General features: G+C 41.8%; 1 protein-coding gene and 1 long non-coding RNA gene across 3 annotated transcripts; one reads left to right on the forward strand and one right to left on the reverse strand.

Moving 5' to 3' along the window:
* The first annotated feature begins 1,228 nt into the window (after positions 1-1,228).
* On the forward strand, positions 1,229-23,072 carry LOC122625698 (myosin light chain kinase, smooth muscle-like). The gene is made up of 9 exons (XM_043805790.1): positions 1,229-1,638; positions 15,416-15,506; positions 15,592-15,795; positions 17,982-18,219; positions 18,452-18,555; positions 19,241-19,393; positions 19,464-19,752; positions 20,193-20,370; positions 21,569-23,072. The coding sequence occupies exons 1-9, from the start codon at positions 1,605-1,607 to the stop codon at positions 22,900-22,902; spliced, it is 2,625 nt and encodes an 874-aa protein (XP_043661725.1). The 5' UTR covers positions 1,229-1,604; the 3' UTR covers positions 22,903-23,072.
* Positions 9,905-11,204, reverse strand: LOC122625699. Of its 2 annotated transcripts, none has more exons than XR_006326631.1 (5): positions 10,943-11,204; positions 10,774-10,881; positions 10,358-10,719; positions 10,081-10,292; positions 9,905-10,007 (listed from the first exon to the last, which is right to left on the reverse strand). It is a non-coding gene; the product is annotated as an uncharacterized LOC122625699 (long non-coding RNA). The 2 variants fall into 2 exon arrangements; XR_006326632.1 differs by having other exon boundaries at positions 10,774-10,892.
* Positions 23,073-23,278: the final 206 nt, after the last annotated feature.

The raw sequence follows: 23,278 nt of genomic DNA on the forward strand, positions 1-23,278 counted from the left end.
TATATTTGAATCCATGTGTGGGCATGACGCATACCCCTCGTTTTCCCACCGTCCGGTCTTTGGGCTTTCTTCCGTTTGATAAGATACAATGCGATACGGCGTAGTCTGCGGTTACGGGGAATACGGGGCCCACGTACTGGTAACCTATATAAATATACACGGGCGTAATTTAATAACGAGGCTAGATAATTGCGCGCCCCGCCATTATTTATAGTTCACACTCGTTGAAGATATTTTGGGAATTTATGCACTTGGTTTGGGAGTGTTTAATGAGAGATTTGGCAAGTTCGAGGAATGCCTAGCTTATGGAATGCTAACTAAATTATTGGGTGCGATGCCTGGAGATCAGAATGCCAGTGGTTTATAATTCCATTTCATAAAGTATGGAAATGATTCGAGTTTACGTATTCGTAATCAGTTTCAATTTTGGAATTGTACTCAGCAATTCGGAATGTCTTACAACTTTTGATAAAGAACAGTGCCTAATAATTTGATTACACTTCATAAAGCACTTTGATTTCTACAAACAAAGGCGTATGCTACTCTTAAAGAGCTATCAATAAATAGCTGTTATCTTGACAGAACCATGGTATCATTAAAGGAATCGAATTAAATTAAATTAGTAGCTAAAAAGAGATTATTTGTCGACCGTTTTAACACAAATGTGGTCAAAAATTTGGCCAGCTAAGCAAGTCAAAGCCACAGGGCTTTGAAACGGCAACAAGTTGCGAAAAAGTGACAAACTGGGAATAGGAAGCAGCCATATAGAAGAATATATAGTACCGATGGGTCGACAAATAGAAAACCCACACTGACGTCGAATGTGTGTTGTTCTGTTGCCAAAAAGAAAATCGGAAAACTGTAGAAAATGTGCTAACGACAACAGGGAAAATAATTTCATTCGCGTACACAAACAAGCTGCAAAATGAGCGACGGGCCAAAAAGAGCGGAGCACACAAATTGCTCTGCAATTTATTTTTATACGAAACGAAGCAATACAAATAGGAGTGTATATATGCAGTTGAGGTTTGCCCCTATATCTGCGCCTGTGTTTGTTTATTTATAGACACGTATACGCGAGAGTCGATCGACCGTTTCTCTCAGTGCGGCAGTTATCAGCCGAAAAGCACATTTATAACCACAAAGGAACACACATACGCCGTATTGGCAAAAGGCAGAAACAGCAGAAACAGCAGAACAGCAGCGAAAACAGCTCAAATCAAATAATGTGGGGCCAGGCCAAAACAGTTTCAGGCAAAACGCTCGCTCGCGATGACACAATAGCGAAATAGTGCCGCTGGCGAATGAATCTAGCGCTAAAATCAAGCATACGCAACGTGGTGCGCGGCCAAGCAGCTAAAAATAAGAATCGTTCTTTTGTGCCATTTTTTAAGTGCGCAAAACCAAACGATTTCAAAATCCATGCAATAAGTGAAGTGAAGCTAACACGCAAAATGTTGAGTGATGAATAATTACACATGCCATTAAATATTGTGCAACAAAACAACTAACAATCCAATTAGCCAGCGTCAAGGAATAAGTTCAAACCGACTTAAGTAAATCCAGCAGCCGCACAACGGGTCAACGATAGGAGACACAGCAATATGATCTATATAGATGACTCAGAGCCGGAAGGTGGTAAGTCTACGAATGGCCGCTCAAGCGAAAATTATTATCACTCCGATAATGGCTCGAATTTAAGAGTGAACACTGCGTATACGCGTTGTGTATCACCAGTGATAAGGGTCGCTGTCAACGGTTATCTGTATATATTCTACCCATAGATATAGCCCCAATAAATGTCTCAAATGGCGAAGTGTAATTATTGTATGTGCCTTGCCAGAGATTCGGCCGATAACTCTTTCGAATGTGTTTTATTCCGCAAAGCCAAACTGCAAAGAGACAAATCAAATTAACGAAATCTACGGCTTAGCAGCTGTTTCGATTCCTCTCGGTTTTTTTGCCACTGAAGTTATCAGCAGTTAACTACGCTTTAATAAAGGGCCAAAACAATAAACATTTTCGGCCCATGATACTGATGCAAAACATTAACTTTTATGCGCAGATAAAAACAAACCGAACGCAACTGCAAAATGTATCTGGCGAAATCAAGCTGTGAATGGTGGAAACAAATGCTTAAACGATTTAGAGCCGCTTCCCGGGGCCAGTAGGCTTTTAAAAATACATGAATTTCAATAAAATACGGCCATGGCTGTTGGAAAAGCGGAAAAGTGGGGGCGTGCCGAAAAAGGAATCCAGATAAGGCGCACTGTGATCAGGAAACATTTGCGACGCCGTTTCCATTGTCAGAAACAATAAATTTCACGCATAAAACAAAAGAGGGCCAAATATATACTATATACACTTTTTTGTCTGCCGCTTTAAGCCCAAATAAAAGCCAAAGCGAAGCGCAGTTGGTGAAGGATAAATGTCACACCCGATGAACGTTGGAAGGGCTGTGGTAACTGTGTCTACAGTGGTTTAGGCAGCCAAAGACAAAGGCAAAGTCGAAAGGCCCCAACTTCCGAAGGAAAAAAGGAAGTGTCAAGTAGTTTGGCCAACGGGAAATGGTTGGGGATGGGGGAAAGTCGTCGTAGCATGAAAAATGCCGAGCGTCGGGCGATTCCAAAAATGAAAAGAACCCGGTGCGACACGAGAAAAAAATTCGAAAAGGACGCGTAACACGAGGAGACACAGGGTAAAGCACCCACAGAGTCCTCCTGATTTAGTGCCATTCAATCCGCAGTGTGGGTGTGGAGCCAGGAAAAAGGCTTACACGTCTCGTTTTGCCACGCTGTTTTCCCAGGCAGTCTTTCCCAAATTGGCAAATAACAACAAACGGAAATACCTGCCTACCTGTGGCAAAGGTGGCAACCTGACCGATTGGCCAACCTTTTTTCCCGGCCAATTCTCACTTGGGTTTGTCTCAGCCGAGTTATGTGCTAATGGCGCATAAGCTGATTTCTCAATTTCCTTTCCCCAGTTTGCCAGCCAATTAAGGGAAATCTTTGGCAAAGACACTTTAATCGGAGAGGAAATGAAACCATTTGCAGCGGAAATTACCAAACCGCAGGGAAAACCAGACATGTGGAGTTTCATAAAAATATTTTATTACTTTGCTGCATTTTGTTTACACAAAACCTAGTCGAATAAATCAAACAAGCCAGTTCTATTATATTTTAAATGTAGTTCATTTTCCAGCGCTAAATGTTTGCTCGTCAAGCAGAGAAAGCACGCCGATATTGTGTAAATATTTAAACAAGAAATCTGCATAAAAATGCTGACCATCGTCTGATTGTGGCGTCATTAGACGGAGGAAATATACATATTTCTTTATAAAGTGGATTTTTGCTGAATACAGTAAGGACTTGCAGAGTAAATTAGGCTAGGGAAATATTTTGTCCACAGCTACTAGAGTAATATGTTACCAATACATTCAAAAGCAACGTTAAAAAAAACTCTTTTATTAAAAGCAATCAAATTTTCCACATTTTTCGTCTATGAGTATTAATGCGATCTAATGAGATGTTCACTTTATTGAGTGCTCTCTTTGGATAGAAAACATTTTTCATTTCTTTTTTACGCCGCTGCTAACCGAAAATATTCAAAAATAAATTTGTATTTTGCTTTGGATTTCTCGTACTGCGCTGCCAAGGTGAATGTAAAGCTGGCAGGCAAAATCGAAAGAATCTCTCACTGGTCGTTCTAAAAGTTACTCGCCCCGCAACGCGAATCCGACCGATTTTCCCCCAGAGAACGGACGGATATATAGATCTAGTTGCTTATATATAATTGAGATAAATTTATTTTACGTCGCATTTCATGTTGAAGGTCGTTCGTTGATATTCACTTCAGTTGACGTTGCGAATTCCTCGACTCTGCCTCATCGCGGGGTCTCTGTACTCTACTATGTATGCGATTTGGCCAGGACTTGATCGTTTATCCGGCTGTCAAGTAATAATATGAAGGTTTCACGCTTCCTGATTTTCTTGGCGTTTCAGTTGGCCCAGACTCAACTATATCCTATAGATACTTAGTTATGTTCCGTGTGCTTGGCCGTTTACCAAAATTTCAGAATTTATGCTTGCCTCCACTGTGACTAAAAGGGAATTTTTATTAACCCGTCTGGTCGAGAGCAAATTAAAAGACATTTAATTTGCATATATCTGGGGACTATAACAATTTATAGAATATTTAATTCAGCCCCAAGGCACTTGAATAGAAAAAGGCAACCGAAATCGAAAATCGCACAAAATGGAGCAGCTTAAAATGTCTGTTTTCGGCAAAATTGTCCAAACTCCACTTTTTGTTCTCGCCGCTTGCCTGCAATGTTGTTTAAATTTTTAATGCAAAAGTATCTCCGGCAGTTTGCCTGGGGCACAGCTGCAGGTGGAATGGCAGTGTTAAAAATGCAGACAGGGGCGTAGAGTGCATATATGTATCAGTTTGTGCGATTATAACGCATACGCCATGTGGTGCAGATGCAAGCACAGCAATGCCGCATGCTAAACAAATTAAAATTGCAATTTAATGTATTGGCAGACTGGTAGACTGGCAGACTCGCAGACTGGCAGTCAGGCAGTCAGGCAGCCAGGAAGCCTGTTAAGATTGCATTTGCCACATGCAAACTAAACAAACAATTGTCGAATGGAGTGGGCTTCTGCTTGTTGCAACTCAATTTGCATGTAGACACTTCGCGCCCCTAAATGACAAACGGAAATTTCCATAATGCCAAACAGTTTCAGCCAGAACCGCAATCGAAAACAAGCCCCGAACCAGGCCATATGCCAAATGGCAAATGCCAAATTCCAACTGCAAATGTTATTCGGGCTAAGGACACGGCTAGCATCCGTCGAAAATAATCAAAATTATGTAAATGCTCTCTCGGTGCCCCAAAATCGTATGTTTTTATTTATTAGCAGCCTTGCATTCCGCCTTTGCATGTCATGCAGGTCATTTCATTTGCATTCCACGTAGTCAACATCATTTGCGCTTTGTAATTTCCCATGTTGCTGATTTATGGGTCGCATCCAAATGCCACTCTACACTATCCACTTGCCACTTGCCACTATCATTATTTGGCCAACTCGACACAGTGCCAATCAAATGCCGAAAATCATCATTTTATTGCGTATGCGTATCATGGCCTCTTTAGTTTTCATCATGTGTTCACAATGTTTCGGAAATACCCGGCATTGTTTCCATGTTTAATTGCAGAACAGCTACTGGTATTTAAAAGGCTATAACTCGTCCAGAGTATCCGCGTATCTGCCTCGGTAATCGCTTCTCTGTGGCCAAACAGATCGTTAATTCAGAGCGCTTCCCACTCGGACAGAAATTAAATTAAAGCCCATAAACTGTAACGGCCAAGAGTGCTGCGTTGGTTAGCTGCAACCGAGAACTCCTCCAGTGAGTGCGCGCATCCTTATCTGTCCTGGAACCCACAGAATGATGGGGCACTTTGGATTCCTCCGCCTGTCGGAAGCTGTCTTGTCAATAGACATCCTTTGGGGAGTGAATGAAATGCAATTGGAACTTGACTTAGACATTTGCTCGGATAATTTGTGTATGGTGATGTAGTGCCAAACGAGCTTTAATTAACGTGCTGCAACTGATCTAGCCAATAAAGTAGGATATTTTAATTTATTATGATTGGTATTTTGGAATCAACTTCCCTTGAAATGAAATGAATTTGCAGATTTCGATTTAAGTACTCTAAAAAGACATATAAATATTTTGCTTGCGTATAACATCAGAAATACTCGTATACAGAAAGTATTGACTTTTCGACTCATGTTTCTTAGCAGTTATCTTATCTAAGAGCTCATGGCTGAAGACTGATTATATACTCCAATTGATAAGTCGTCTTAAATAGGTACTTTCCCTTACATTTATTTTCATTCATTTTACACCGTGTCGCATGTCTTTTATACTATGCATTATGCATTACAAGACTACACACTTGTACTCGATAGGATACTGCAGAGCTAACATTTAAGGTCTCTTTAAGGTCCAAATCTAATGGGTTTCATCTGCTTGACCCTAATTTAAAATGACCAGTTAAGCCCTACAACTGGTCCTTTAACCAACTGCTCGACACGTCATTGGCTGCCGGTCACTGAATATTTGAGGACTTGCAGCGAGCGTATTGTATAAATAACCCCAACACCATTAAATTGTCAAACGTGCCACAGAGGGTGTCTATGTTCCCTGCAACAGTGTGCGTGCTTGCCTGGCGAGTGTGGGTGCTTGTGTGTGTGGGAATGTGTTGGTTGTACCCACGTAGCTTGCAAGTGCAAACTTTATTTAGAGATGTCAAACTGTCGCTCAGCCAGGACACAGATACAACTGCAGATACAGATACATTGTGCATGAGCAGGTCCGTTGCCTTTGCAGTTCCACGTGTCAGCACATGGTGGATGTGTGAAAAACAGAGTGCACAGAAAAAAATGCCTGATCACTTGAAGATCAAGCGGTTGGGATACCATAAAGATGGGTTATACCACTTGTGCAGGCATTTGCATCCTCGTACTTCTATATTTGTTATTTGTTTGGAAACTAATTAAATATGTTTCTTAGTACCATAATTCTTACTAGTTAAGGTTCAAGATTTACTCCCCAATAATCAGGAATTATTTATAAAAATGTATTTGATTTATAAATATTTCATGGAAAGGGCGTACCTCAAACACGGCATTGTACCATAATATGTTGGGCTAAAGAATTCGCGTAGTTTCTTCTTAGAACTCCAGACAAATTTCTCTCTGTGCATGATTGAGGAACCCAGGATGGACAGTCGGGCAGTAAATAAAGCGTTAAATTTTAACAAATTGTTGGCAGAAGCGCGTGCGAACATGCACCATGTGGCCGCCACTGAATCGATGACCTTTCAATTACCTCGCTGTTTCATCCTGATCCACACCGATTCCGATCCAAAGCGACCTGATTCCCGGCACTAAAAACCTGCACCTTGATTAATTGTTTTGTTTGTTGCGCGTTAATTGATTTATCTTGCTGATGCCGCAACTAATTCACAGAGCTGGCAAATTATTTATGGGCCATACGCCCCATATCGAACATATAAGTATATATCCTATTTTCAGACGTATGTATGTAAGGGGCCCTTCCACTTCCGGTTGGCATGGCGGCATTTTTAGCCCGCTTTGTGCCCTGTGCAATTTGCAGTTGTTATTCAATTATGCCCCAAACAAATGCAATTCGATTTGAGTGCAAATATGTGTTCGCACACTGCCGGCATATCTGCAATTCCCCCTTTGGCTTTTTCGAACCAGCCGCAGACTTCGCTCTTCGTCTTTGATTTATGCGACCATTGGCCTACACACACTGGCAACCAGAAGGAGATGCAGGGCATACGAGTACAATATGATATATATCTCGCACAATGGCATCCTACTCGCTTTTCGTTTCTTTAATTCATTTGTTTTGGCAGCTGTTTGGCCGGGGCTTTTAAAGTATTTGCGGTTCGGGGATTTCATTTGGGGAATGCACACTGTAAACTTCCTAAATTCCACCCCAATGGCCAAACATTTTCCAAATTCAGCGGGGAGCTCTGGGTCCTCAGCTGCTGCAAATGACGGCGGCGCTGGCCTTTGTGTTGCACTCATAAATTAATACACTTTGAACGAGGGGCCATTGCGAGCCGATAATTAACTAAGCTGCAGTCGCTCACCAACCGCCATCAGGATCGGCCATGGATAGCCGTTCATTGACAAAATTTCCAGGATTTTACGCTAACGAGTTCAGCTGATGCTTTGCACGAAGCCTTCCAATCTCCCAGCCTCCCAGCATCCCAACCTCCCATTTCACCTGCCACGCGAGTCCCGCAGCTAGTTTACTACAGCTGGGGGTATGGTAATAGCACCAATGCGTAAAAAGTATAAATCCTTTCCCAGCAGGTAAAAGTAAACAACAAACGCTTATATATAAAGTTGTCGAAAACAAATGTATAAATAAAACATATAACATGTTAAATAAACAAATTTTTATTATAATTGTATATGTATACATATTTCATTAAAATCACTTTAGGGTTTAGATAATTTTTTGTTGTACTCCAATAATGAGCAATCAAAACCCGAAATAAGTCATGCAAATTGATGTTTCGATTATTTATGCTACTGCGGTTTGTTGTTTCGACCTATTGTTTCGCCCCCGTCTGTGTGCCACAAAATGGCACAGGAACAGGGGCAGAAAGTCATTTATGAGCGCTGGCTGACACGAGGTGTCTGCGGTTGCCTCACGTCGCTCATTAAATTAATTAAACGCAGAGTTGCGGCTGCCAGCGAATTCGCATCGGCTTCTTTTCCTATTTGAGACATTCGCGGAACTTAGCAATCTAACAGTTTTGAATTTTCATCGCGCACGACGCTTTGATGCCGATTTGTTGCAGACTGGGTAGAAAGTTTTAATGAGTTCATTGCGGTGTGCGTCGTTAGTCTGGCTTGAAATTGTTTTGCATTTAGAAGCGGCTGTTGCTGCAGCATTTTCCCCGATTTCCCCAACCGATGTGCCCCACCCCATCACCACCGATTGCCTGCATCTACTGATGACAAGGCTGAAAAAAGGGAACTTCGGCTGGGGGAAAAGTCCTGGCCTGTGTTTATCTTTGCAGTCTGCAGTAGTCTCCATGCGATGTCCTTTGGCCCATTGTTGGACTTTGGAATTGCCTTGAAATTGCTGTGCTCACATCGATCAATTAGCAGGCATTTTATGCAGGGGCAGCATTTTTGGGGTCCTTTTAAATTTAGCACTGCTGCAGTGCCCTTAAAGTATTTTCGCAGTGCTCAAGTTTCGGTGATTAAAAGCGAAAACAGCATGGAAAATTCCCACACATATATACGCTGCTCGAATGGCGGCGTTGATTATAAGCGCGAAAAGCTCACCCATACAGCCAGCCGGAGATTATGTGTGTGCCCACAAAAGCCAGCGTAATGAATGTGTAAAGGGATAGCCGAGGAGGGTGGGGAGAAGCGGGGAAAACCCCTCGGAAAATCGCCACAAAGCGATTCAAGAAATGCAAGCGGGACTCATCGTCACACGCGGCGTATGCGTAATGTCGAGGCGAACAATATTTTGGAATAACTCGCTTGGTGTCCTCAGCTCGCAAGTGACTAAATTAAAGGCGAAATAAGCTGAAATGAAAATTCCAATTGAATGAGGCTGGTAATGGGATAAAATAAAAAACAGGGAGCAACACGCATGCATACAAATTTCTAATGCTAATTTCATTGTCACAAAGCTGGTAGAAGCCAGCGAAAATTAAATGAAATAAAACAAAATTGCATCATCGCGCAAATTGGCAACGAGAAGGAGCCAAAAGTGACATCCCATTTCGTCAGAGACTTTGGCATAAATTTTGAATGGCAATGGCCCAATTAAAGTGTGCCGCAAAAGTATGCAGCATAAACTGGAAATTGGCGACAAAAATCGGGGGAAAATGGGGTCGAAATACTTTGCACTGCATTAGGGCACTGAGCTTTACGTCACATCTCGGGGAAACGTTCAAGGTCCCCACACACTCACATACCCACACACACACACCCACATCCACACTGATTATTACTTTTCATTTTCCACAACGATTTTCATTTTTCTCTCGCTTTCCGCACATGCAAAAAATGGAAAACTGGAGGCACTGGGCGTTGTCGCAGCGGATTTACGCTTGGCGTGCAGGAAAAAAATGAAGAAGATGAATTGCCGTTGTTAAGATACTGCCGAAACATTCGATATAGATATGCACGGAGATTAATATGAATATATATAAAAAGGCGAACGCAAAATAAATGGATACACGGTATTGATTTGTCTCCTGTCATCTGTCCCTTGTTTGCATTTGTTTAAAAACAAAAAATGTGGGCCTTATGCCGCAAGTTTCTGTTGTCATTTATCATTTATTGAATTCGCTATCGTCAAACATTTAACACATCAAACGCGTCCATTCGACTGAAAGAAATAAATTGTTGGCCCAGTGTCTAATCAGATCGGTACTGACAAGGATCGTTGGGTTCCAAAGGTTTAGATACAGATAAAGCTAGGTTAAGCTCTTCATTTAGGACTTACTGTGTATAGATATAGATTCAAAATGACAGGAGATTCATAGTCTTTGTAACTTCAGCTATCCCTTGCTTTCAGTTTGGACTTTAAAAATATGTCACCTGGATTAGGCGAGGCATTATAGTCGGGCTGAGAAAAGTGTGAGTACTGGAGCCTGCTCATTTTCCCTTGCATTTATGCATGACCATTTGATGAAGGCGATGTGTGTGTGGAAGTCCCTGTAATAGCCAATTTGAAATGGCACTGTAGTCACAGTAGGGGCAAACTTTTGCCATTTTTTTACCTCTGCCTCTGCCTCAGTCAACACACAGTTTCAGACTGGTTCTGCCATTCTCATTCCTTCCATGGAATTTGCCAGGCACTTAGACTGATTAAAATGCACAGACAACCCGCAGCATCGTCATCAGCAGCAACAATAACCAGGAAAATATCTACTGCCAACGGCACGAACTCATTTCCAACAGTTTTCGCCATCGGTTGCACAAACGTCATCAGCTGAGTAAAGTTCCCAGCCTGGTCGAAGTTACCAAAATCCATCGTAGAAAGTAACCAACATTGAGTCAAAGTCAAAATAGGGTAAAGTAAGTATACATTCGTTTTAGTTAAATTTTGAAATCAAAATCACATTTTGGTAGCCTGCAAGTACTAAGATAGCAAAAACATAATGGAAATCATATTTCAAATTAAAGTTTTTATTACATTTTCTCCGATGTTGATTTGATTTTGCTTGCCACTGATGTACTAGGCCATCTTAATTTGCATAGCACGTGATGCATCATCAAAAGATTTTCGTATTAGTCGAAATGCCTAAAATATGGCTTCAAGAAAACTCTAATTTGCGAATATTCACGAGAAATAAGCGGCTTACATTTTTCTGGTTATTAAGTTATTAAAAATGTTAATTTTAAAGAAATTTATTAACCTGACATTTTCAAAGCGTCAGGTCAAAGGCGAACAGCAAATAGAAAACAAGCTCCAAATTAAATTCATCGTTTATAATTCTTGTTTGCTTTGAATTTAGCAAGTGACTTGGCCGGGCAAACAAACAGCAAATGCTGTGTGATCTTTGCGCCGACTTCCTGGCAGCATAAAATATATAAAATGTATTAAGTGTTTTGCTTGTATCCGTTTTCCCGTCTGGGCCTGCCATTAAATGCTTGGCATACTTGTGCGATTGCTTTGGTCGCGTAAAAAAGTGTTTTAAATGCGAATATAAACAATGAGGAAGTGCATGCAGGACCCTCGTTGTTGCGTAACTTTGGTTTATTGAAATGCCGACGTCTGGCTTGTGTTTTTTTATCCATTTTTTGCATATATTTTGTGGCCGTGTAATGTGTGGCACATTGACATCCATCGTTTGATGTGCAACAGTTTGCCTTTGTTGTACAACACATTTTTCGCCGCTAAACTCACGTGCCCTCAAATTGTGTTATTAAAAAAATTTCATTAAGCACATTACACAATTTTTATGACAGCAACAAATTGCAGCACCAAATCGATGAGCGGAAAAGTCGGAGGAAAACATTTTTTCGCTTCCGCCGAGGATTCGCTTCGCTGGGATTTTATTTTTTAATCTGAAAGTCAAGGCAATCCTGGCAACAGTTGCCCAAATGAGCAGTGGGGAACGGAGATTTGACTGGGTTATCCTGGCGCATCCTTGACGACCCAAGGAGCAAAGGCAAATCAAAGAAAAATTTGCTGATTTTCATATCAGAAAAAATTGCCATCGTTGGCACAAAAAATCGTTCGCCATTTGCATTCGCCGCTCTATATCTATGGCACTCCATTGAATGGGGAGTGCAAATGTAGTATCTGCGACTCCCGCTCAGCCATTTTTATTGATATTGTGCATAAATTAACTTTATAAAGTTTTTTGAATTCAATTTGCGACGAGCTGCACTTTTCAACCCAATCCACACACATTGACCCCTGTGAGCGAAAGAGACGGTGGTGCGGTGCGATAGAGATAGAGTAGCAAAATACATATAGACGTCGAGAAAAGTACTTCTGAATAAGAGATGTCTGACACAGAACTCAAACTTCAACTGAAAGCTATTTAAAAGCTATAATTATTTTGCATACGTAGGGAGACGCATTAAAGCTGATTGTATCTTAATACTGGGGTAAGAACAACTTTAAATATTTTCCTGAAGTAGTTATTCTAGTTTTCCAACCATTAAGACTTTTTAAAAAAGTATAAAAAAATATATATATGTATAAAACAAATGTGTAAATATGTAGAAAGCACATTACTAGCACATCATATTTTTACTCCAATCCACATGTTCCTATCCGCAACGATTCGTGTATTATATGCACATCTTGCAGCTTAATGGAACTGAAATTGATTTACGAAAACACTTCAAACGGCTCAAGTCCAATTTCGATTGCATTCGGTTGGCGCATTGGGATTGGGGTCGTCAGTCCACCGCCCACCGCCCCTCGCTGCCACCCCCACTGTCTAGCCAGAGCATATGGGCATATCCGGACCCCTCAACCCCCTGTTACCCCCTGAAAGTCCACGGATTTTCCCTTTGGATAAGCGGTGCAGTGCAAATGCCAAGAAGAGTCGATATAAATTCATTTATTCATGAGCTCGAACCAGGAAATGAATGGGAGTTACCTGTCGCCCACTCACATCCATTTCTGAGTATGAATATGAGTACACTCAGAGAAGAGTGTCTAAAAGAGTGTCTAAAACTGCTCTTTTGACACCTAACGCTTCTAACTTATTTATATTGGAGTTATTATTGGAGTCATTTAATATGTCTTTATAAGATAATCTACAAACGCATCGATATAGATATACATACATAGTTTGTTTCAGTTTATTATAATATGTTGACTTCCTTTAAAATGTCTTTTAGTTGTTTACCAAATCATATTATTACATATTATAATATATTATAATTTCTTAAAGTGTTCAACCGAGTATAAGTGTACGTTTGTGCATAATGAATGCTTGTCTGCGCTCATGCTGAAGTTTTATGAGCGTTGAAATATCTCGAATCTCGTCGCCTCTTTTCGATTCCACTTTTGTGTCTTTTGAATAATGAGTTATGGCACCGAGAAGTTGGCAAGTTTTCACCAAAATGTCCCTTCAATTGAGGGGCGCTCTTCAATTTTCTTGCCTAATGCCTGTGCTTGGGCGTGTTTGCCGAAACTTAAATTGTGCGCATTATTGGCAGAGTGCACTCAAATGCACTTATACATGCACTCACTCACTCAGTCGGTGCCAAAAACCGTTTAAACGAGATATGGCCAGGGGGCGTGGCAAAGGGAGGCGTCAATTGCTTGCATACATACATATATGTGTGTACAAGTGCCTCGCTGCACACAAATAGCAAAGAAAACGCTCTCACAGCCTCCGTTTCTATTCACAGTAGACGCTCGACTTTCACTTTGAATTTGCCAAGTTTGTGCCACCCGCACCATCTACTTTTCCCGCCCCTGTCTCGCCCCTTCTCGATTCGGAAAAGTCTTTTCGTTTGCTTCTTCGCCTCGCCTTTGATTTTAAAGATTTATCGTGTTTTCCGTAGCATACTTATGTGCGCCATTTACATATTAATGGGACAGCTGCCGCGCAGATGACATCAATTCATAGAAGCTTGCTAACAACTTAACCCCTTAAATGCCGCCGTTAAGCACAGCTAGAAAAAGTCGAGAAGTCGGAAAATAGGGACAACAAATTTTACTCTTGAAATGGTGTACTCCCAGTCTTTAAAAGCTTCTCCGTCCAGAACCTATCGAAAAATTGGTGTTTTATGTTTGATATCTTACATTATTTATACCCGTAAATTGGAGAGTAAAGAGGTGTACTAGATTTGTTTGAAAAGTATGATTAGGTAGAAATAATCGTTTCCGAAAAGGGACATACTTCATTAGAATCACTAGCAAAGTCAATCTGGACAAGTCCGCCTATCTGTCCGTATGTCCGTCCGTCTGTCCGTACATTTGTCTGTCCGTGTGAACGCTGTGATCTCAAAACTTTAAAAGCTAGAAGGTTCAGATCAAGCAAGCAGCTTTTAGTAATGCGGATCTTAATCGAAGCTCTGTTCACTATTTAAGTAAAAAAGTAAGTACCTAAAAGTCCAAAAACCCGAGTATAGCGATCTCTCTTGTTGTGGTATTAAATTGATAGATTGAATTCTTACAACTATAAGAATTAAAGAATTATTACTTAAATTCAATTAATTGTTTTTAAAATAGTGGCCATCAATCGGTTATTTCAGCACACATATTGACTTACTCAACTTGCACCATAAGCCTTTGACAGATTATCAATAATTCGAATTGCAAATTTTCGAAAGCAACTGTTTCCATGCCTGCCACAAAATCTCCGGGGATTATTGCGGTCGAATGTCAAGTTGAAACTCTTGTGCGTAATGGAAAAAATATGAAAAATCGTACACTGTTTGGTGACCACACGCAGGGGACCCAGGGAGCCCACCGCCCACGAACATACAAGTAAACCCATATTTGTCACAATATTCCCACTCGTCACTGTTGTCGTCCCCATTTCATATCGTTGCGTTGCACAAATTCAATTGAATCAAGTCATTTTTATTTGTTTGGCAACTTGTAGACACACACAACGAATCAAATTCTGAAAGGGTTTCCTCTGAGCACAACAGGAAAACTTGTGTGCAATATGTCCTGCGAAATATGTAACAAGCACAAGCTGTTGTTGAGCAGTCCTTGCAGAGACGTACTGGCTCCATAATAGCCGGTATTAAATGCACTCCTAACTGGGAACTGGACAATGGAAATGATTGAAATGCCATATTGCCGAGGGTGCACTCCTGACCACGTTGCGGAGCACTTGTTGTTCTTTAGCTCTGGCCAGGAACAAGAAATCTAATCAAATCACACAGTTGAGGTCTTAATCAGACCGAAACATTTCCGACCATATACCCACCTATGGCTTGTCAATTTATGGCAGCAAACTGGTATGCTGATAAGGAATATGGCAAGCCAATGGAATTACGGATCGATAAAATGGCTTCATAAAGTGCAATGGGGTGTATGTACTAGACCAGGATTGATATCAATGCACCGATGAGTGTACTAAATATTTTGCATAGTGCTCTATCAGTAACATTTGCGTACAATCGGGAGGTCACTAAATAAGAAGCAGTTAAAAGGAACAACATTTAATTAGTAACGAAACAATTTTCAATCTGGACTTTTACTTCTTAAATATACGTCCGATAAACTTATTGAAAACAATAAAAGCTACTTGCTCCTTTTTCAATTTCAGTTCACTTCCTAAATAAAAAGGTTATTGCTGAACTGTTTTATGGTCCAAACTTAATACCACCCATTTTTTCCTATTTTGCAGTTTTGGAACCGGCGTTTCCCATGCGCGATGTGACCATAAATCGCAACGTCGATGCACATAAACTTTACGATGTGCTGGGTGAGGTGGGACGGTGAGTAGAGTAATCCTGCGGCCCGAAAGCTGCACTCCCCGATGTGCGTCGATTAATATGTAATCAATATTATGTCTCCTGGCAGCGGAAAATTCGGGACAGTGTACAAGTGCAAGGACAAGGCAAATGGCCTGCAGCTGGCGGCCAAGTTCGTGCCGATCCCCAAGCGCGAGGACAAGCGGAATGTGGAGCGGGAGGTGGAGATAATGAATTCATTGCAGCATCACCTCATCATACAGTTGTACGCGGCATACGAATATCAGAAAATGATGTGCGTCGTCCTGGAACTGTAAGGAAGACTTCAAGAGGCCCATTCACGGGCCCTTACAAATGAATGCGTTCAGTTTGCTTGTCCCTGTCTCGTGGGTGTGACTCCTTTTCTGTGTTTCTCTGTAAATAGAGTATAAATGTTTATGTATGCACGTTAGATTGGGCTTTATTTGGTGACCAAAAGTTATAGTTGCTCAGATAATCTGATAGTGTGCACTCCCAATGCATAATAAACAAATTGGAAAGTTAAAAAGAAGAGTAAAGGATTTTTGTTACTCTGGTCGCCAAATACGGTCCACCCTAATATATACACTTGTAGCCCTCTATTCCACTATTCGTTAAGTTTGTTGTCCCTTGGCTGTTTGCCACATTGTTGCTGGGGACACAATATCTTGCAATCAGTGGGAATGTGCATAAAGTGCGATTTACACGTACGCACATTATCGTAAACTAGTAAACTTTTCCGCCCCACCCAATACACGAAACACTCACACAAAGTCTGAAAGAAAAACCTCGAGCAACAGGTTTCCCCTTGGCACCCGAGCATTTATAGAAATTTACAGCAACTTTTATTTGCCTCGCGAAAGTTTTTCACAGCTTCTTTGTTCGCAAATAAATGGTGACATGGGTTAAGGGTCTAATGGCCCATAAAAACGATTGAGGCAGGTGTTCTGGCCCACTGATTAGTCAACGGCCTTGACCCACATTCGCCTCCCAGTGGGCGAACAATAAAACGAAAGAAACATGAAACAATTCCGTTTTCATAGACCCAAGACAAAGCCCCAAAAGACTTTGTCAACTTAAATTAATTTTCAACAAAACAAGGAAACTGCAGTTTGGACAACTTGTGTTGTTGTTCTTGCTGGTCCTGTTCTCCTTGCCGTTTTCCCCCTTCCGAAAAAGTTAATTGTTGACTTGCATAGTTCTCCTTGGCATATTCATAACAGAATATCCAACTACGACGAACATATTTTCCAAAGAAGGGAATTCCTCGCCGAGATGAGCAGCTAGGAAAGTGGTTTAAGCATGCTGCTTTTCAACTATTTAGTTTCCATCGTGGAAAAGCCACTCAAAGGGAGTAAGCACCACTATCAAACTAAAACAAAGAGCTAGTAATTTAACTGAATTAAAATGGCACAGCTATCGCTTTGCAATAAATATTTAAACATTTTGACAATTGTTTTACACATCCCATGTGACATGAAACTTGTCGGTTAAAAGCTTCATTGGATTTCCTCGAATCTGTGGATTTACCAGTTGAAATTTTTAATGAACCAATTTTAATGAAGTGCACTTTAAGTGATTTTCATTTGGATAATGGACTTCTATGGGCAGCTAGTATATACGAGTATATCACTCATGTCCGAATTAGGTATTCCAATTGGATGAGAATAGCACGACGTGTTAGACAGTTTTATAAAAATATTCCATTTCGATCTATTATAATCAGCCACAGAAATGTGTATCACTATTGTTTACCTTGCTTTGTACAATTTGTTTCTTTATACAAATGTATATAAAAATACGTTAGTATTATTAGAGTATTTATATGGGTCAACACAAACTGCATAATCAGACCAATCAAAAAAAATCTCCATCTGTTGGATAGCAATATTCCATTTCAAACGACGCACAAAGATCTACATGCAATTTTAATTTACTCGATTTCGGGTGAAGTGCATCAACTAGTTAACAACCCGAAAAAAACAGAGAAAAACCAATGCATTTCGGCATTTCTCCTATTTTTTCCGAATTTGTTCATGGGCATCTGCTGGAGGAATGGAACGGCCGGATTTTTGTGATGTGTTGTGTTATCGACACACTTGAAGCAAATCTCGGATGACATTTGTTCGAGTGCCTGAACATAATTCCCTCCGATTCCGACTCCGAATCCAATCGGCATGCCGTTAGTTGATGCCCGTCACTCGAGCGGATTGATGCTCATGGATTATCTGATTTTCGTGTCCTGGCAGAGCCATCTGTACTCTTGTAAATACCATAACTAGTTTAGTGTGGGTTGCCAGGTAAGGTAACTAAAATCGAAGCTAAAACCTTTGGTTGCGAGGTGAGGAGACTAATTGAAAGGCAATAACTCTATTTATGGTGCTTGGTTTGCATGATTCGTTTTGTGTTTTCTGCTGTTTATGCATTTCTGTTTTCACATTTTCCCTCTGTCTAATTAACAACTTTTTTTGGCTTTCACAGCATCGAAGGAGGGGAGCTTTTCGATCGCGTGGTGGACGATGAGTTCGTCCTCACCGAACGAGTCTGCCGCGTCTTTATTCGCCAGGTGTGTGAGGCCATGGCCTTTATCCACGGCAATGGCATAGTCCACCTGGATCTGAAGCCCGAGAATATTTTGGTGCTCACACAGAAGGGTAACCGCATCAAGATCATTGATTTTGGACTAGCTCGTAAATTTGATCCTGATAAGCGTCTCAGAGTAAGTAATTCTTGCAGAGCTCAATCACTTTGGGAATAATTAGCTAATACTTAGTCTATGCTATGTACATATGTAAAATTACCAGAAATTAACCAAAGGCCTAAAATACTTGTCCAAGTATATTTTCTTAAAACACAAGATGTTGGATGGTTCTTATTACTAAGATGCATGTAATGCTTAGTAACAATTACTTAAAACAGAGTTATTTATTAAATGCTGACTGTTGCAATAGGTTCTCTTTGGCACTCCGGAATTTGTGGCGCCAGAAGTTGTAAACTTTGACTGCATATCGTATGGAACAGACATGTGGAGTGTCGGCGTTATATGCTATGTGCTGTAAGTTTAATACCTTTAATCTAATAAAATTGTATACATGCTTTAGAAGCTACTTTAGATGGACGCTTTGGCTTTTATTAAGTTATATTGAAGTTTCTTAAACAATGACTACAGAATAGCGTACTTAGCTGCCAAAATAATTTTGATATAAAGACTTTTTTTACATGGCGATGAAATCTTTAAATAAATCTACTAATATTCTCTTAAAACGTTTCTAAATCAAATCTATCTTTATCTATCCTATTAAAATCGATAGAAGTCAAAAAGTGGATACTTCCTTTTACTAAGCCAACGCATATTTTTACAAAAACTCAACACATTTAAATGAAAAAAACATATTCGAGGACGTTGATTTTACTTATTTCTAGGGTGAAGCCAGCACAATATTTTCGAACCATTTATGTTGTGGCTCGAGCAATTAGAAATTTAATCAAGACCCGCACTCATATCTTAAGGGTAGGTGCTTGGGAGAAAACCAATTAAAAGTGTGTACCAGCTAAAAATGTGATAATCAAAAGGGGCGGTTGGTGGATCTGCTCTCACTCCGTGGCGAATTTAATTTAGTTAATTAAGTGTTGGTTTTGTGTTTTTATTTATTCTACTTACGCTGCTTTTACATTACATGTTTATTGACTCTCCCACACCTCGAAACCACACACAATCCCATATGATGGTTTGGATACAGCATCTCAGGACTGTCGCCTTTCATGGGCGAGAACGACATTGAAACAATGTCAAATGTAACCATTGCAAAGTACGATTTCGAGGATGAATGCTTTAATGGCATATCCCCCGAGTGTCTGGATTTCATAGCCAAGTTGCTGGCAAAGGACCTGGGGTGGGTGTTCGAATTCTCCCCCTAATTAGAGTCTGGTTGCTAACCCGTCTCCGGATTTTCATTTCCCCAGCACCCGGATGACAGCCGCCGAGTGCATGAAGCACAAATGGCTTCAGCAGCGGCCTGCCACCGCCGCCACTGCCACGCCCATCACAAAGGCCGCCTCCTCTGCGTCCAAGTCGCGCCTGAAGTCTGTGTCTCCGGTGACAGCTCCCTCGGAGTCCTCCGAGGACTCCACGGAAACCATTGAGGACGAAGACGAGGAGGAAGAGGTAGAGGTTTGCGTGGAGCAGGCGAAGCAGGAGGACCAGCAGCACGACGAGGAGCTGGCCCAACTCTGCAGCGACGCTGATCTCGAGGTAAGAAATTGGGGCACAAGACTTGCAAGACCTTCAAACGAGCAAACGGGTGTCACATATCCAGGGCTAAAGGCATTGTGGTTTTGAACTAACTCTTCCCAGAATATCAAATTACAAGTACTGACAACTAGCATTAAAATAATATATGAAATCGACTGCATTTTTAAAGGAGTCCAGAGGTATGCAACAATATACATATATTTAATCAGATACACAGAAGGACAGACTCATTTCAAAGGTGACTTTTTGCACGACATACTTCTGACACTAAGTCGAATGGCTTCAAAACATTTTTTTGGACTTCCAATAATTTGAAGTACTCGTGCATTACTGTTCGATTAGTTATTTGAACCTCAACCATTAACTCAGAGACATAGAGCTAGTTCCCCATTCTCAAGCCACCAAACTATTATTACCCTTCGCATCTGTATCCTTTGCAGAACAAAGAACTGGATGCCACGAAGGACAACCTGAAGAACTTCATCGTGCGCTGGGAGACGCATCCGAACAGTCCGTACGTGTTCGACGTGGAGGGGAATGTGATAGCTCCGCTGAGCGAGACGAGCTATCCCCATCCCAGGAGGACTCACGGCGCGGACAGCCTTTCCTCCTCCAGAGGTGAGTACGGATCCCAGCGACAGCGCGACAGACACGCCCTCATCCACGGCAAATGAGGCATCCGCATCGCATCTCCAACTGCATCCTGCAATCGGATGGACTTTGTATATTACACGATTAACTTGTCAAACTAATTGTTGTTCTTAACTTGAATGTGGACAAAGCTGGCTAGCTGACTCTCTGTCCGTATCTCCTTTCCGTCTCTGTCTTTTTCTCTGTGTTAACCCCATCTCTTTGGTAGAACAAATCCTTGTCTTCGGACGAGGGAGAACCAGCTTGCCAGCCAGAACTGTGGTTTATGTTTAAGTAACCCTAGCGTTAAGCTATGTGCCTGGCATTCTTGTAGCGGATGACCAGCTCTATTAACCAATTTACACTGTGATAAAGACAGCCATTGACAAAAAGAAAACAACTACATGAAAATATATGCAAAATATAATTTAAACTTCAGCACAAAGACTTCTCTGTAGTTTCTTCGAGACGAGAAACCGAAATCGATTTCGCTCCATCCCAGTCCCCTCCAATCCCAAATCCGAAACCCCTAGAACTACCCTAATCCACAGTTCAGATTTAGATCAACACACATGCTCGTATAGCCACAGTTTCTGGTCTGCCAGCCAGGTAAGCCCAACATCCAGCTCAGAACACCAATCATCCTCAGAGATCGCAGTCAAATTCCTCAGTCAGTCTCATGTTCATTTGTGGTTTGTCCGTCAGGGAGACTTACTATATCGTATTAACAACAGAATAAAGATCAGAATACCGAGGTTTATTGATATGTTTTAAGCATTTTTAGAAGTAAACTTTATCTAGTTTCATGAATTAGGAAAATACCTGTTTCTTAGTTAAGTCTTCTTCTATAACAGTACCAAAAAATAGTTCAATAAAATATATTTTTGAATCAAAATTAATAACAACCGATCAGAGTAATTAACCTTTTTCCAAACCTTTTTCAGCAGCTGTATTTACTCAAAGCTATTTTTGTGTAGAACATTAGTCAAACGCACATTTGATGTTCCTAAGAGCCATATTAAGACACAACTCTCTGAACTCATAAGCATGCTCTATTCGTGTGTATATAACCATTTCGTGTACATTAACCCTTCTGAAACAGTTTTTGGCAATAACCCCATAACTTATATGTAAAAATATAAAAGATCCTTTGAAAATGGCTTCTAAGACTGTGCTCTATTTCCAGTTTGTTCGCCTTCGCCTTGCGAATCAATTTCCACTTTGACGGATGACGAACGGGGAGAGGTTGAAGATCTGCCGGAGGAGGACGAGTCCCGCAGTGCCGACAACGAGAGTCCGCGCTCGGTGGCCACGCCCATCAACGAGTCACGGGAGAAGCTGTTCCCGACGGTAGCCACCTCCAGTCCGGCAACTCCCACACCGCAACACCTCTTCAACGAGAATTTCGACGAGTTCTCCGGCAGTCAGTCCACCGTCCAGCAACAACGCAGTATGAAGAGCTATCTGCACACCTTCGATCGAAGGAACTCGGATACCACCTACCTGCTGGGTCGGCGGAGTTCCGGAGAGCGTGTGAATCTGGCGGATGAGATACGGAAGCTATCTGATCACCTGCTCATGCTGGCCGAGATCAACACCAAGCTTGGGGATGCGAACAATAATGGGAGCAGTGGTGGAGCCCCTGCTGATCCTCCGGCTGCTGCTCCAATCCCTGCTGCTGCACCATCTGCTGCTCCTTCTGGCAGTACTTCTAGTAAAACCTCGGAGACTACCCAGGATGGCAATAGGTGGACCAGCAAAACCACTTCCAGCAGCAGCTGGAACCGTCCCACTTTGAATGGAGGACTTCTCAGCCAGGCCAGCAGCAGTTCCCAGAGCCAGAGATCCTACGATGATGGCAAGGGCAAGACGAAGATCAGTTCGCTGTCTGTAAGATTGCAGCAGTCCATCGAGGAAACACCAAAGTTAAGCAACGGGAACAGCTCCTCTAGCAAACTGGTGCAGTCCCAGCGGAAGTCCACGGTGCAAACCATGACCAGTTCCAATGCCAGGAGCTTCACCAACCAGCATGTACAAAGAACCAGCACCACCTCTTCCAAGGTGATCTCCAGCAGCACCAGCAACAGTACCACCAGCTCCAGCACTTATATCTCCTCCAGCGCCAGCAACCCAATCTCGTCGGGCGCCAGCAACCCAATCTCCACCAGCGCCAGCAACGAATCGGCCAGCAGTCGTCGAGCCAAGTTCAGGATAAACCAGATGAGTCGGGATGTGCCCGTGGGGCTGCCGGACACTCATCAAACCGTGAATCTGGAGGAGGCGGCCAACACCACCAAGGATTGCCTGCTGCATTTGTTGGAGAAGTACAACGAGACTCGCATCCGCAATCCGGTGGGTCGCCACCAGAGCATCAGCGTGGACTGGCACGTCAGCGACAATCTGGAGTACCGCTCCATGAGCTCCATCAACGCCTTTTTCCAGCGCCACAACCACAACGGCGGCGGCCACAACGTACGGCACATTCAAGCCCAGCTGGAGGAGAAGGCGGCGGGAAAGTAGGAGCCCATATCCAGAGCCCTCTGTATATATGCGATATATATATTTGTATGTAGAGTACAGATCAACTAATTGGCACATAGGTAAAACTACAAAGCGTCGAATGGAACAATTTAATATTTATGTATTTGATGTAAGCAATAAACCAAATTAATTTATTGAATAAAACTGAAGCAATGGCTCGTTTTCCTTAATTCGGGCTGATATTTCGTTGACATCTTAAGATATTATATAAAAAACAAGAGAGAACGCTATAGTCGAGTTCCCCGACTATCTGATACCCGTTACTCAGCTAGTGAAATAGCGAAGGAGAGTCTACAGCACTGACAGTTTTTGGCGGTTTGTGGGCGTTAGAATGGGCGTGGCAAAAAGTTTTTTG

Source organism: Drosophila teissieri, unplaced genomic scaffold (assembly GCF_016746235.2).
Source record: "Drosophila teissieri strain GT53w unplaced genomic scaffold, Prin_Dtei_1.1 Segkk56_quiver_pilon_scaf, whole genome shotgun sequence".
NCBI lineage: Eukaryota > Metazoa > Arthropoda > Insecta > Diptera > Drosophilidae > Drosophila > Drosophila teissieri.

Bases quoted from the DNA above. Each gene is read 5' to 3' on its own strand.
- LOC122625698 (XM_043805790.1), top strand. From the start codon at position 1,605: ATGATCTATATAGATGACTCAGAGCCGGAAGGTG. The intron at 1,639-15,415 runs GTAAGTCTACGA...CCTATTTTGCAG, and splicing joins TGACTCAGAGCCGGAAGGTG to TTTTGGAACCGGCGTTTCCC. The intron at 20,371-21,568 runs GTGAGTACGGAT...CTCTATTTCCAG, and splicing joins CAGCCTTTCCTCCTCCAGAG to TTTGTTCGCCTTCGCCTTGC.